The 13,390-nt window shown below is 41.2% G+C and overlaps 1 protein-coding gene across 1 annotated transcript; it reads right to left on the bottom strand.

The window, feature by feature from the left end:
• Positions 1-5,147: 5,147 nt before the first annotated feature.
• On the bottom strand, positions 5,148-13,023 carry golt1ba (golgi transport 1Ba). Its single transcript, XM_062382570.1, has 5 exons — positions 12,864-13,023; positions 12,021-12,112; positions 10,958-11,136; positions 9,469-9,550; positions 5,148-6,170 (listed from the first exon to the last, which is right to left on the bottom strand). The coding sequence occupies exons 1-5, from the start codon at positions 12,886-12,888 to the stop codon at positions 6,132-6,134; spliced, it is 417 nt and encodes a 138-aa protein (XP_062238554.1). The 5' UTR covers positions 12,889-13,023; the 3' UTR covers positions 5,148-6,131.
• Between the last annotated feature and the right edge of the window lie 367 nt (positions 13,024-13,390).

The following is a 13,390-nucleotide window of genomic DNA, read 5'->3' as shown; positions in this document are numbered from 1 at the left end:
TCGGCCGCCATCTTGGTTGTGACGTGACTGCGTCATCGCCACGCCCCCTCTTCTTTTTCTCTCTCTCTCTGTCTCTCGCTCTCTCAACCACACCCACACAGACACAGAGACACATTGATAGACACAGACAGATACACACACACAGATACACATAGATTAATACATGTTTTTTCTAAATTGTGATAAGCGGCTGCTGTTGTTATCTTTGAAATATGGGAGTTTTGTTAAAATGATGAATCATTAAATAACACTAACTGTATTTCACATGCACACACATAGACACACACACTAAGAGAGACACTTTGACACAGACACGCACACATACCGAGACAGACATACATAGGTAGACCGCCGGTTTTACATGTATTTTCTGAATTGTGATAAGTGCTGCTGCTGTGTTTATCTTTGAAATATCGGAGCTTGTTAAAATGATGAATCATTGAATAACATTATAACTTTATTTCCCCTTTTAATAAATGCTTTTGTAATTAAAGTATCTGTAGTCTGTGATTATTTGTGCATATGTATGTGATTGCAGCTGGATTATGATTGCCTGTGCTAGAACTTAAAACCCTTCATTGTTTATTATATAATCATTAATACTAAATATTGAGATTATTAATATAACTTATATCATTGAGACTGATATTTTATAGATTGACTCGTTGGTCCCTGTAACCAGGGTGGTGCCCCGCGACAATAAGCAATGATTACAGATTTGTATTATTCTTAATTGATAATTTTATTGTTTCCATTAATTATTTTAACTATTATTAATGGATAACCGTATCATTTCTAATTAAATGTGTTACTATTCTTAATTAATAGCTTTATAATTTTTGATTATTTTAAGAAATAATTGTTTTTTTAATAATCATATTTCATGATTATTAATAATTAGCCAACGTCAATTCTACTCCTACTATTGCACAACACCCGTGATCAGTTTACCAAATTAATATCAGGTTCTAAACCAACAACCTGTATCTTAGATCCCATTCCTACCAAATTACTTAAAGAAATTCTGCCCCTAATTGATAGTTCGTTACTTAACATTATCAATCTGTCATTATCATCAGGTTATGTACCACAGTCTTTGAAAATAGCTGTCATCAAACCCCTACTATAAAACCCACCCTAGACCCAGAGGTTTTAGCCAATTACAGGCCAATATCTAATCTCCCCTTCATTTCTAAAATCTTAGAAAAAGTTGTTGCCAATCAGCTGTGTGAGTTTCTCCAGGAAAATAATATCTATGAAGACTTTCAATCGGGGTTTAGAGCCAGTACAGAGACAGCCTTGGCAAAAGTCACTAATGACCTTTTAATAGCCTCAGATCAGGGACTTGTGTCTGTCCTCGTTCTGAACGAGGACAGAGCAGCATTCGACACAACTGACCATCACATTTTATTACAAAGACTCAAACAGTTAATTAACATTAATGGAACCGCCCTTAACTGGTTTAAATCTTATTTTTCTGATCGCTCCCAATTTGTGCAAATTAATGATGAGTCATCTGTGTGTGGTGTTCCACGGTTCCATGGTGGTTCCATGGTGTTCCACAGAGCTCTGTGCTCGGCCCAATTTTATTCTCATTATATATGCTTCCATTAGGAAACATTATTAGGACACACTCGGTAAATTTCCACTGCTATGCGGATGACACCCAGTTATATTTGTCAATAAAACCTGAACAAAGTAATCAATTAACTAAACTTCGAACATGTCTCAAGGACATAAAAACCTGGATGACCCGCAATTTTCTCTTATTAAACTCAGACAAAACAGAGGTTATAATACTTGGCCCCAAACACCTTAGAGATACATTATCTAATGATATAGCTGCGCTAGACGACATTGCCCTTGCTTCCAATGAAACAGTCAGGAACTTGGGAGTGATCTTCGATCCTGATTTATCCTTTAATAGTCACTTAAAACAAATTTCTAGGACCGCTTTTTTCCACTTGCGTAATATTTCAAAAATTAGACATGTCCTTTCACAAAAAGATGCAGAAAAACTAGTCCACGCCTTTTAACATCCAGACTGGACAATTGTAATTCATTATTATCAGGCTCCAGCAGTAAGTCGTTAAAGACTCTACAGCTTGTCCAAAATGCCGCAGCACGTGTCCTGACAAGAACAAAGAGAAGAGAGCACATTTCTCCAATATTAGCATCGCTACACTGGCTTCCAGTTAAATCTAGAATAGAATTTAAAATTATCCTCCTCACCTTCAAGGCCCTTAATTATATAGCTCCTTTTTAACTTAAAGAGCTGTTAGTACCTTATAAACCCGCTAGAGCACTCCGCTCCCAGAATTCAAGCCTACTTGTTGTCCCTAAATTCTCTAAAAGTAGAGTAGGAGCCAGAGCTTTTAGCCATCAAGCCCCTCGGCTGTGGAATAATCTACCACTTTCAGTTCGGGAGGCAGTCACCATCTTTTCGTTTAAAAGTAGGCTCAAAACCTTCCTTTTTGATAAAGCTTATAGAACGTTACTTGTTCTATTTTATGACACATGACACACGGAGCTTCTCTTTCCAGCTTCTCCTTCCTCTTCTCCATCCCTATCCCCCTTCCCCGGAATCCCTTTGCTTTATCACCCGCAGATCCAGGGCCTCTGTGGCCGCACCATGGATTGTGGTTTGTGGATCGTGCACCGGGGGTCGCGGTGTTGGATGCAGTGTGGCGGATTCTGAGTCATGTGGGCTGATCGTGGTGCTGGTGGCGGACCCTGTGTCGCGTTGGCATTGGGCACGGGCGGTGGACCAGGACTGCGGTGGTGGCTTGTGATGGGTCCTGGTGGGCGGCGGTGGACGGTGACTGAGGATGGAATGGCGTCTGGTCTGGATGGTGGATCGTGGTCTAGATGGTTGCTGAGCATGGACTGTGCTTGTAGCGGGACTGCTTGGCATGTCATGTTGGGGTTGTCCTTCGGGATGTCTACCCTCATCAATGCTGCTAGAGACTTTGATTATTGATGATGTTCTCCTGCACTTGGCATCTATTGCACTTCTGTCCGTCCTGGGAGAGGGATCCCTCACATGTGGCTCTCTCTGAGGTTTCTACGTATTTTTACCCTGTTAAAAGGGTTTTTAGTAGTTTTTCCTTACTCTTGCTGAGGGTTAAGGACAGAGGATGTCACACCCTGTTAAAGCCCTATGAGGTGAATTGTAATTTGTGAATATGGGCTATACAAATAAAATTCGATTGATTGATTGATTGAATAGAAATAAGGTTAAATTTCTAAAATTTCACCTGCGTAGAGGCAAATTAAAGTGGCCACAGACATTTACTCTCTCTTTATCCTTCCTGACTGATTCTTCTCTAGTTTTGTGTTCTGCTGGTGTCCTACTAGTCACTACTGGTAGCACGGGGCAGTACCTGCAACCCAGTCAGGTTGCACAGGTAGTCCGGCTCCTCGAGGATGGCGCATCAAAACATGTGGTTGCAAAAAGATTGACTGTGTCTCCCGGAACAGTCTCAGGAGCATGGAGGAGATACCAGGAGACCCAGCAGCAGAACCTGTATCTGCTCCTTTGTGCGAGGAGGAACAGGAGAAGCACTGACAGAGCCTTACAAAATGCACTTCAGCAGGGTACTGGTACCAAAGAGTCAGAAACAGACAAATTATCTGGGTGGCATGTGGGCCCAAAGTCCTCTAGTGGGACCTGTGCTTAAAGCTGAGCACCGTGCAGATTGATTATTATTCACCAGAGAATTTACAAAAGAGTCATTCAGGAAAAACACTGACATATCAGAGAAAACGTTTTATCAATGCTCTGAACAGGAATTCTAACAAATGGCTAATAGGAGGCACCATGCATCTTTTCCATAAGGCCTTACAGTAAAGTATTTTATTGGGGGGTCATTTATTTTGAAACCAGGGTTTGTTTGTTGAGGACGGAAGCCTCTGTCCAAGTGCTCTTGCTCCACAGAAAGGTAGGAACTTCATTAAAAAAACACCTAAAAAAGAAGTAGGTAAACAGCACAATGCCCCCATGGAGTTTTGGGATTTGTTAGATAACACTTTCCACCATCATCATCAAAAAAGGATATCTTTGGAGGAATAGTTCTAATCCTCCGCAAAGAGTGCCACCACATCTAGCTGTAGATGGTCTGGTGTAAACACTGCCCCGACACTGTCTATATGTGGAATTTATCTTCTTTTTGTCACTCTAGCAGTTTGCAGCAAAATGAGCCCTTACTTATTCGGTGTGTGGTTTATCAGGATCTCAGCATAGGTCTTACATTGGTAGAGTAATTAAGTAGGGGTGGCTGTGGCTCACTGGGTAAAACACTTAGGGGTTACATCGGCGGTTCAAATCCTGTCTTCCCCATCCTGCATGCCGATGTCCTTGGGCAAGATATGGAAGGCCAAAACTGCCCGTTCTCATTGAGAAAGTGCGCCTCATAAATATACATATATATATATGAATGTGTGTGCAAATGGCAAACTGGGTGGTCATCAAGACTGGAAAAGACCTTTATAAATACATACCATCCGAGGGATATACAGTCCTTATAAGTCCTTATGGAAAAGTGTCATTGGATGGATGATGTGTCATGGTAACATTTGCTGTCAGGGTCACAACCTAAGCAGAATTGCACTACTAGAAGTGGTGGGGCCTCTGGAGACTGAGAGCTACTTGTTGATGCTCGTAGCTTAATATCGTAGCCAACTGAACTCTGAATGGAAAGTCAGACAGTCCGAATTGGCCGAGGCTATCGCACATTTTCAGCGGTGTCCACTTTTATAAAATCCTTCTCTGCTGAATTTTCAAAACGATTTAACAAAGAGACGTGTACAGTTTGGAGACAAAGGGACAATTTTGTTTCTGCTAAAGTGTGAGATCCTGCAGTATTTTACAATTAGCAACTGCATTTATAACTGACCATTAGCAAACCAGTTAGTTTGGACAGCTCTTGTGACTGAATAGCATTAGCATGTTCCCAGCTGCAGCACTGTGAGCTGATTGAACGTCACCATCCATGTGTCCTCATGAACTGGATTTTTCCATTTACTATAAAGATTCTACCTTTAAGTTTCTTACTTTAGTAGTAAACGCATATAGAAGCTTATTGGGTAAACAATTAACGAATACTAATATGATCCAATAGCACCTTACAATACATGAAGTCAAACGATTATCATTTATAAAATAATTTATACCAATGCAGTCATTAGCCAACAGAAATGACATGTTACAAAGGGAAAGTATTACAATAGCCACGTTTGGTATTTCAAAAAGCTGCAAGACACACAAAAAATGAAACTTAGGGCTCTATCTTACACCTGGAGCATTGGCAACTTTCTCTGCTAGTTTCTTCAAATGCAGTTGCGCATATCTGAGCAACCATGTGAGAGTTTGTCTTAAAACGAGGGGTCGTCAGCTGCATTGTTGGTGCTCTGCTGTCTTGAGAAGAGACGAAAGCTTTGGTCTGCTTGCGCCAAAGCACATTTGTAGAGAAACATTCTCTCCCTTATTACAAAGTGAGGGGCACGTGTACCTGCTTTTTCAAGTGAATTGGAGATGGCACTCTGATAGGTTTATTTCATATTACAAGCAAAACCTTTAAACAAGCAAAAGGGAATTAGAACATAACCAAAATACTTCAGGTTGTTAAAATAGAGCCCAAGGTTGATGACAAAAAAACGACATAAAAAGCTTTTGTCGAAATAAAGTTAGAGCACAGGCACAGAAAAATGAAACATGGAGAGCTGTCGGTCCACTTCTCATCCTGGTGGTGGTTTAGTCTGTTTCTTCCACAGAGTAAGAAAGTCACGTAGACAGAGTCAATGAGCCTTTGAAGAAATCTTCTATCCTCCATTATCTTGCTAGATGCGTTCAACGGTGATGGGATCAATAGCGCTTCAAATATTTATTATAGTGACCTTAGTAACTCCATCCTTTAGTAACCGACTGGCGTTGCGATGTGCTGATGAGCCTTTGATTGGTAGCGCTGACCAGTGAAATAACAGATAAGACAGAGAGCGGTCTTTGCCTGCTGGAGGAGGGAGGAATCTGAACATATAACCCTAGTTGTTTTAAATCAGCCCGATGGGAGATTTTGTTGCTGTATAAAACCTGCTGCACTCAAACAGCCTTCAGTGGGTACAAAAAGTCACTGCTATACCATGGTGTTGCTCTCGCCAGCTTTGTCCACATACTGAAAGAAAAGAAAGAAACTGTTATGTGTCATCTAGATGTTTTTCAAGTATAAAGCAGGATCTGACAGACAGAACTCCAGAGCAATTAGTGACATGCAAAGTGCGAGAAAGATTTGTTTAACTACACTGCTGGCTGGACTGGACAGTATCAGTATCAACTGCAACATTTCTCATGGAAAGCATGCATGATTTAAAGAGACACACCACAGGTAAACAGAATTTTGTTGCAATTATTCAGAAATTGATTTGAGTGAATTTTTAAGCAGATTGGCAATGAACCAAGGCTAGCTTTAAATCATTTGAGGTTACAAAAACATGGTGAAACGTGTCATGATTGACGGTTGAGACTGACTCACAATTGGTATAGAGTTTATATCGGTGGGATCATTTTCTTTATAGTATATGGGAACAACCTACAACTTTTAATCATTTTTCAAGAACATTCAAGTTTTGAGCTTATTCAGTCATTGCCTTACAGTATCTGTAGAAAAGCTAGTAAAGCTACGGGAATATAGCCACTGGTCGCTTGCCACATGACCCTTGATTTGCAGTTTGTAGCGGGCCCTTTAAGGGCCCCCGAATCAAAAACAGAGGAAGTTGTTCTATTGCTTAATTTAACGCGGGAAGTAAAATTTATGTTAAAACCCTCTTTTGCAAGGGAGACCCGACTGAAGCTAAACATCTGCTGTGCTGCATCATACAATTTAATATAGAGTGAGAAAATAAGAGATCCAAGGCACTCTTCTGGCAAAATGTTGAAATGCCTTTATTGAGGTGGCTGCTTCAATATGAAAGTGTCAAAGGGAAATGGCGGGCTGGCAGCTTTCTCCAGGGGCGGCTGAGGCAGGTCAATCCCAGTATTCCCACGCCAAAGTATACCTGACACTGTGCAATTCTCATAAAGAAGTGCTGCCCATACATGCACTGGCAAATGGCAAAAACTGGTCTGTAAAGTGCTGTGAGACATCACGACTGGAAGAGCACTATTAATACAGAACATTGCAGGTTGAAGCCCTCAGCACATCGTCCTCTTAAGAAGTTATGACAAGAGAAATGCTGGCACCTGACTCGAGGGCAGAGAAAGTCACAAGTGACAAACACAATGGATGGCCACTAGATGGCCTCTGTTGCACTCCTATAGGTGCTGGTTTAAAGCTGCTCATCCTCACCCTGAGAAATCATCTAATCTAGAAAATGTATCTGAATTTTATAATGTGCTACACAGTGTACTGATTCTGAGATAAAACACAAACATTTATTGATTTATGGAAGCTGCTTGTGTCACTCCTCGTATGCCTTGGATCTCTCTCCTTTTGTTAACCTTTCTTGATGCACTCTGCTCTGTCAGAGAATAAACTTCCACATAAAATAGACATGATTTGGTGTAAGCTGTTAATTAATAGCTGTTTATATGTCCCTTGACTTAACTATTACAATTTTTGCGACATTAGCTAGCTTGCTAACTGCCAAAGATTTGCCAGCTACAGAAGTTCAACAACTATCCCTGCATTCCACTGCAAGGACTTGTGGAGAATTTTGAAACTAATTTAATTAGTAACTTATATCTATAATATCTATGGTGTGTGCCTTAAAAATTAAATAAATGAATCAAGATTAGATAAATAATAGTTAATAAAATGGACCAGCTCGCTAAACGATATGATATGCTCTCAGGAGAAACTTGTTGTCTGAATATTGTTAAGCGTGTTAAATATGTTAGTAAGCAGGGGAAAATCGGCAGTGACTGACCACGACTGCTGATTGTCCTCAGAGCCTTACGAAGGCTTTAATAAACATAGAAAACAATAAAAAACACACAGAAACATTCACCTCACCCCAAAGCTTCCCCACACAACAGCATGGCCTGTTCATTAGCCACATAACTATCTACTGTGTGCATCTGCTGACCTGAGATTTTAGATTTAACAGAAACAGACTCCAATGACTGGAGTGTAAGTCCAGACAACCATTTGCTCAATTTATTTCCAAAATTGCCTTTTTCATGTTAAAACACTCAGTAAATGTTAACAGACAGTCTCTTCACTATGTTATTAAACCCTGTGAACTACAGGAGCTGAGCTGTCATTGCACTGGGGCAGTTAAGTTAATCACTTGTGGTGTTTGAATTAGGGCTGGGCGATATGGCCTAAAAAAAAAATCCCCGATTTTTTCCCAAAAAATCCGATTTCCGATTTAAATCGATTTACACCCCCCCCCCCCCCCAAAATCATATGCAGAGGACAAATAATTAGTTGTTCCAAAATAATATATTTCCTTTTATTATTTTGATTTCCCCCCTTGGGGTTTAAGTGCAATCACAAACAACTAGCCAAGCAGGCATTATGGGTGTAACATGTAACATAACATAAAATGTAAAATACATAAAATATAAAATATTTCTGTAAACATGAAATATTAATAACAATAAGAGGTTGTTCTGATAAAGTGCCAACATACATTCAACAAAGCATCCATCAGCATAAATCAGTGCATGAGAACATAAGGTGCTTTTTTAAGTTGGATCTTAAAATCTGTGGTGGCAGAATAAAAGGACACCTCTTCCAACTCCTTTGCAATCCGTTCTCTCGTGCTATTGTATAGTTGGGGCAAGGCAACGTCGGAGAAATATTTTCGGCTTGGTAGCACATATTTGGGGTCCAAAACTTTTTGCATATTAATGAAGCCTGGCTTTTCCACCGTATACATCGGCACCATATCCTTTGCTATATACATAGCAATCGCATCAGTAATGGCTTTCCAGCGGGGCGAATTCTTCTCATATGGGATGATGTTGGCAAAGGTTTGTGTGAGGGTTGTCTGTATTTTACTAGCTGTGCGTGTGGTGCTTGTGGTGCCGCGGTCTCTCTCATTCCGCTGCGCGCAACATTTCTCCCATTCGCCGGGATGTTTTTGCCTGAGGTGCTGCAGTAAATTTGTCGTACTTTCGAACGCGAACCAATTCCAAATGACGGATGACACCGTGCCTTTCTTAGGATCATATTCTTCCCTACTCGCTGCCATGTACGCGTATCACTTTGGTAAATGCGCGCTCTGTGCGGGGGGAGGGGTGAGCTCATTCCGAACTACGGGAGCTGAGAGGGCGTTCGCGGATGTTGAAGAGAAAACCAATTTTCATTTAAACAAGTCGACGTGAGCTACACACTCGAGTTAATCGATAAAATCGGTTTATCGCCCAGCCCTAGTTTGAATATGGTGATTAATGAACAAGAGAAAGAGCCATGCTGCGTGTAAACGTAGCAGAGCTGCAGGGCTGCAGCAGCACCAGGTAATACTCACTGCACTGATGAACGGCAGGTTTAGGATAGAGCCGAGGACAGGTATTCTTCTGATGAAGCCGACTACAACTGGGAAGAAACCCCTAGATGTCATCAAAAGGAAAGAGAGAGAGTGGATGGGGGAGAGAGGACATTAGAATACAAACAGGGAAAACTGAATGCTCACCAAAGTGAAGTGAAGCAGCATGGAACAGTCAAATAACATGGACTACAATTGATTAATAAATCAGTATGTTAAGAAATAAGTTCTTCTTCATTATAAAGTCTGTCTAGGTTAAATTTGAGTGGCAAACCTTGCATACAAAGTATATAAATAAAATTTTAATTAATTATGTAATATTTCCCAATACACCAGAGAGGGAAGTCAGCTAATGTCCCTTAAACATAAACTCAAGAGAGATGTTCATGCCCCTGGTGGTTATCACTGGTTATGCATTTTGAGGCACGTCTGCATTCTGTTTCACTTTTCACCCAGACTCTATATCAATGTTTATACAGAGTCTGTGATTCTGAATCATCCAGAGTGAGGGTCAGTAATAGGATCCAGTAGCTTGATTAAAACAGTATCTTTTCAGATGAGGTAATCAGGTCCAACACTGAAAATGGATGAACAATGGATGTTTCTCTCTCAGGACTGTGGGTAAAGTCAGAAATCACCAGCTCAAATTTTAGTAGTGTACAGTACAGGTTGTGACGGAATGGTAGCAAAGAGATAACCAGGCGATACAGAACAGGCTCTCCCTAACTTCTCTAACTCGACACGACATATTTTCCCCTGCAGACGTATGTGCGACAGGGAGGAATCCAATTGCATCCCTCACTAGTTCAGTGGTGATGACAAAGTGAACATCCTTGTCAACCAACCTGCAACCGCAGCCAATTGTGTTCTATGTCATACACACAAAAGGCGAGAAATACCACCATAAAGGAACGATCACTCTCTTTGATGGTGAGCAAGATCTTGTTGGTCTTTGATAAGAGATTTTATTTGGGGGATGATTTTGGACTTCAGCCTCTGGGTTACGTCAATTGTAATCAAATCTACTCTCACTTAACAGTGTTAGTTAAGCCCAAGACTCATGACTTGGGGCTTGGATTCGAGCACGGACTGCCTTCAGACTCAGACAAGAACTCAGATTTTTTTGTGCTAGTTATTTCTGAATAGACCATAATAATTTGGCATGAGATAATGACAGCCATATTAATACTGTAACAATATTCACTTGCACAAGGACAGACACATGTGTTCATCAGTCTACATTGTGTAGATTCATGTGCATTCCACTGGCAACAGTTGTAACAGGACATCCTCTGTCGTGCACTTTGCATTCACAGATATTTACACCAAATTCAAATTTGATGATTCATATTGGGACTGAGATGATGGAGACTTAACTCTTTTAATTGTTTGTTGGAAAATTCAAATAATCTTGGACACCAACTAGTCTACACTCTATTTCTCAGCTCAAGCCTCCATTGTTTCCTCTCACCTGAACAACAGAAAGAAGCCATAGAACTCCAGTACGACCCCGACAATGGGCCAGCCAATCAGCACCACAAGCACACCTCCCAGGAAGAAACTGGTCGCCTTCATCTTGTGCTTCTGGAAGAAGAAGCGGAAGGTCCTCTCTAACCCAATGACGAAGGAAAGCCCAGCAACAAACAGGATCTAGGACAAAAAGAAGGGTGGTGCAATATTAGGAATGTGGGTTGAGTTCTGGGTCTTTTTAGCAGCAGGAACAGACATTCATCTTGTATTTAGCACATGTTCTGCTGCACCTTGTGAAGAGTCTCCAGTCACAAATTATTTTTATTCAAATATGAAAATAGGATTTTGGATGGAAATTTAATTTAAGGATTTCTCTTTATTTATAGCTGAGTAGCCAGTTTATAAAAAAACCTCAATGTCATTGGTGTGTAAAAAAACAAAAACTTAACGTTATATTTCTTATCTGCAGACTAAATGTAAAAAATATTTAAAATTAATACAGTATTGATTTTACAAAATTAAAGTTGTTTTATCACTGAGATATATTGTTTAGTGACCCTGATGGCCACTATAGAGGAAGCACGGCAAGTACCAGGAGCTGCTGGACATGTGCCAGAGGTAAGGCTGGCGAACCCGATGCAAGCCTGTGGAGGTGGGCTGCCGAGGTTTGCAGGGCATTCACACTGCGAAACATCCACATTTCCATTACAATGATGGAGAAAAGGAGAAGGCACAGAGAGATCCACCAGGTGGGTTTGGATCAAAAACTGAATCTGTGGGTTAATGGTGCTGGGGTCTGATCAACCCTGGCTGGGTTGCCTGGGAGAAGGTGTATGATGTTGACAGACATGTGTCCCTCTGCATCCACGGGTTACCACTTGGTAACATGATATTATTAATATATTAATGTACACACACCAATATAGATTCTGCACCACATGTAAGATCTGAATCCCTGAAAATGCAGCGTCAGCACCAGGTGACACAGGAGGAGAGAAAGTTGCACCTGTGGGTTTCTCATGATTACAGAGCAAACATCAGTTTGATGGAGCAACGTCACTCACGTTTCCGATAGCCAGCAGTGCTTTGTCAAAGAACAGGATCATACCGAAGAAGAGGAAAAACACGCCAAAGCCTGTTAATCCCATTCCAATCTCTGCAGAAGACACACACACGCACACGCACACGCACACACACACACACACACACACACACACACACACACACACACCACAGGAATGTTAAACTGTTCCATCTGAGATTGTCACTGTGTGATATTGTACAGATACAGAGCAAGGTTCAACTTAGTTAAAACCACCAGGTTTACCATCCTAGATGTTCTTGATTGTCGACTCTATGCACAGACGGAAGTCACCTAATAAGTGGAGTTTACACTGATATACAAGTGTGACCGGATCAGCCAAAACTACTTGAGAAGACAGAGCTGTTAAGACAGGAAGACAGGCCATGATTCCACCTGGTCTTCACTTCCATAGACCTTTGATAAACACAGGACACAATGTGCTGCCTGTCACAGTCGTAATTATTCTACTAGTTCGTACAAACAAATTAACATGTGGGTGTGAACACGTAAGAAATGCACTGTCGGTCACTTCCCTCTGTATTTGCAGATGCTCAAAAGCTTTCAATATTTGGAAGTGCAACGTAAGTGAACGTTGCTGAGAACACGTTGACTTCCCATAGGCTATGACACTGTTTATTCATAGTTAGCTGTTAGCTGTGCCCCAGAGTGTGGATTGCTATGAGATATATATATTTTTTTAAAAGCTAACTTTCCTAGCAGTGCAAGCCCATTGCCAGTTAGCCGACTGCTGCTGATGATATGAAGCCGGTGTGACAGAGATGGCGGCGAACAGAGAGGCCCGTGTAAACACATGGGCTCTTACTTTGCGAGTCCGTTAGCGAAATCATCCTGACGCCGGGCGAACGGGCGAAGGGGTGAGAGAAGAAGAGAGAATGTTTAAGTAGCTGCTGTTGGAGGAGTTTGGTTTGACAGCTGCCACTGCAGCAACAGCCACGTCTTCCGGAAACACACTTTCTCGCGATGTCACCTTCCGGCACAGAGCTGTGTCGCGTTCAACGCATCAACTCGCGTTTCCCTTTAGTCAGAACTGTTTGTTTGAGCTGCAGAGCGTGAACATGACACAGCAACTCCACTAGTAGATCAAATAATCTCCCTGTAGCACATATAACCTGAATTTTCACTTTTAAACAACTATCGATTTATGTATAGTTCAATTGAATTACCCACACCTCTTGAATGCATCACAGTTAAACTAGGGTACATTTGGTTCAGAGTGTGGTCTGTCAGGCAACGTTGACAGGACATGAGCTAGAACGATCTTATACTCTTATTCAGACCTCCTTGGTTATATGCACATAATTGATTGTGTGATTTATAAATGTTAAACAC

This window comes from Platichthys flesus, chromosome 23, assembly GCF_949316205.1.
Source record: "Platichthys flesus chromosome 23, fPlaFle2.1, whole genome shotgun sequence".
NCBI classification, from domain to species: domain Eukaryota; kingdom Metazoa; phylum Chordata; class Actinopteri; order Pleuronectiformes; family Pleuronectidae; genus Platichthys; species Platichthys flesus.
The sequence above is the reverse complement of the archived record's forward strand: the minus strand, read 5'-3'. Positions and strand labels throughout refer to the sequence as shown.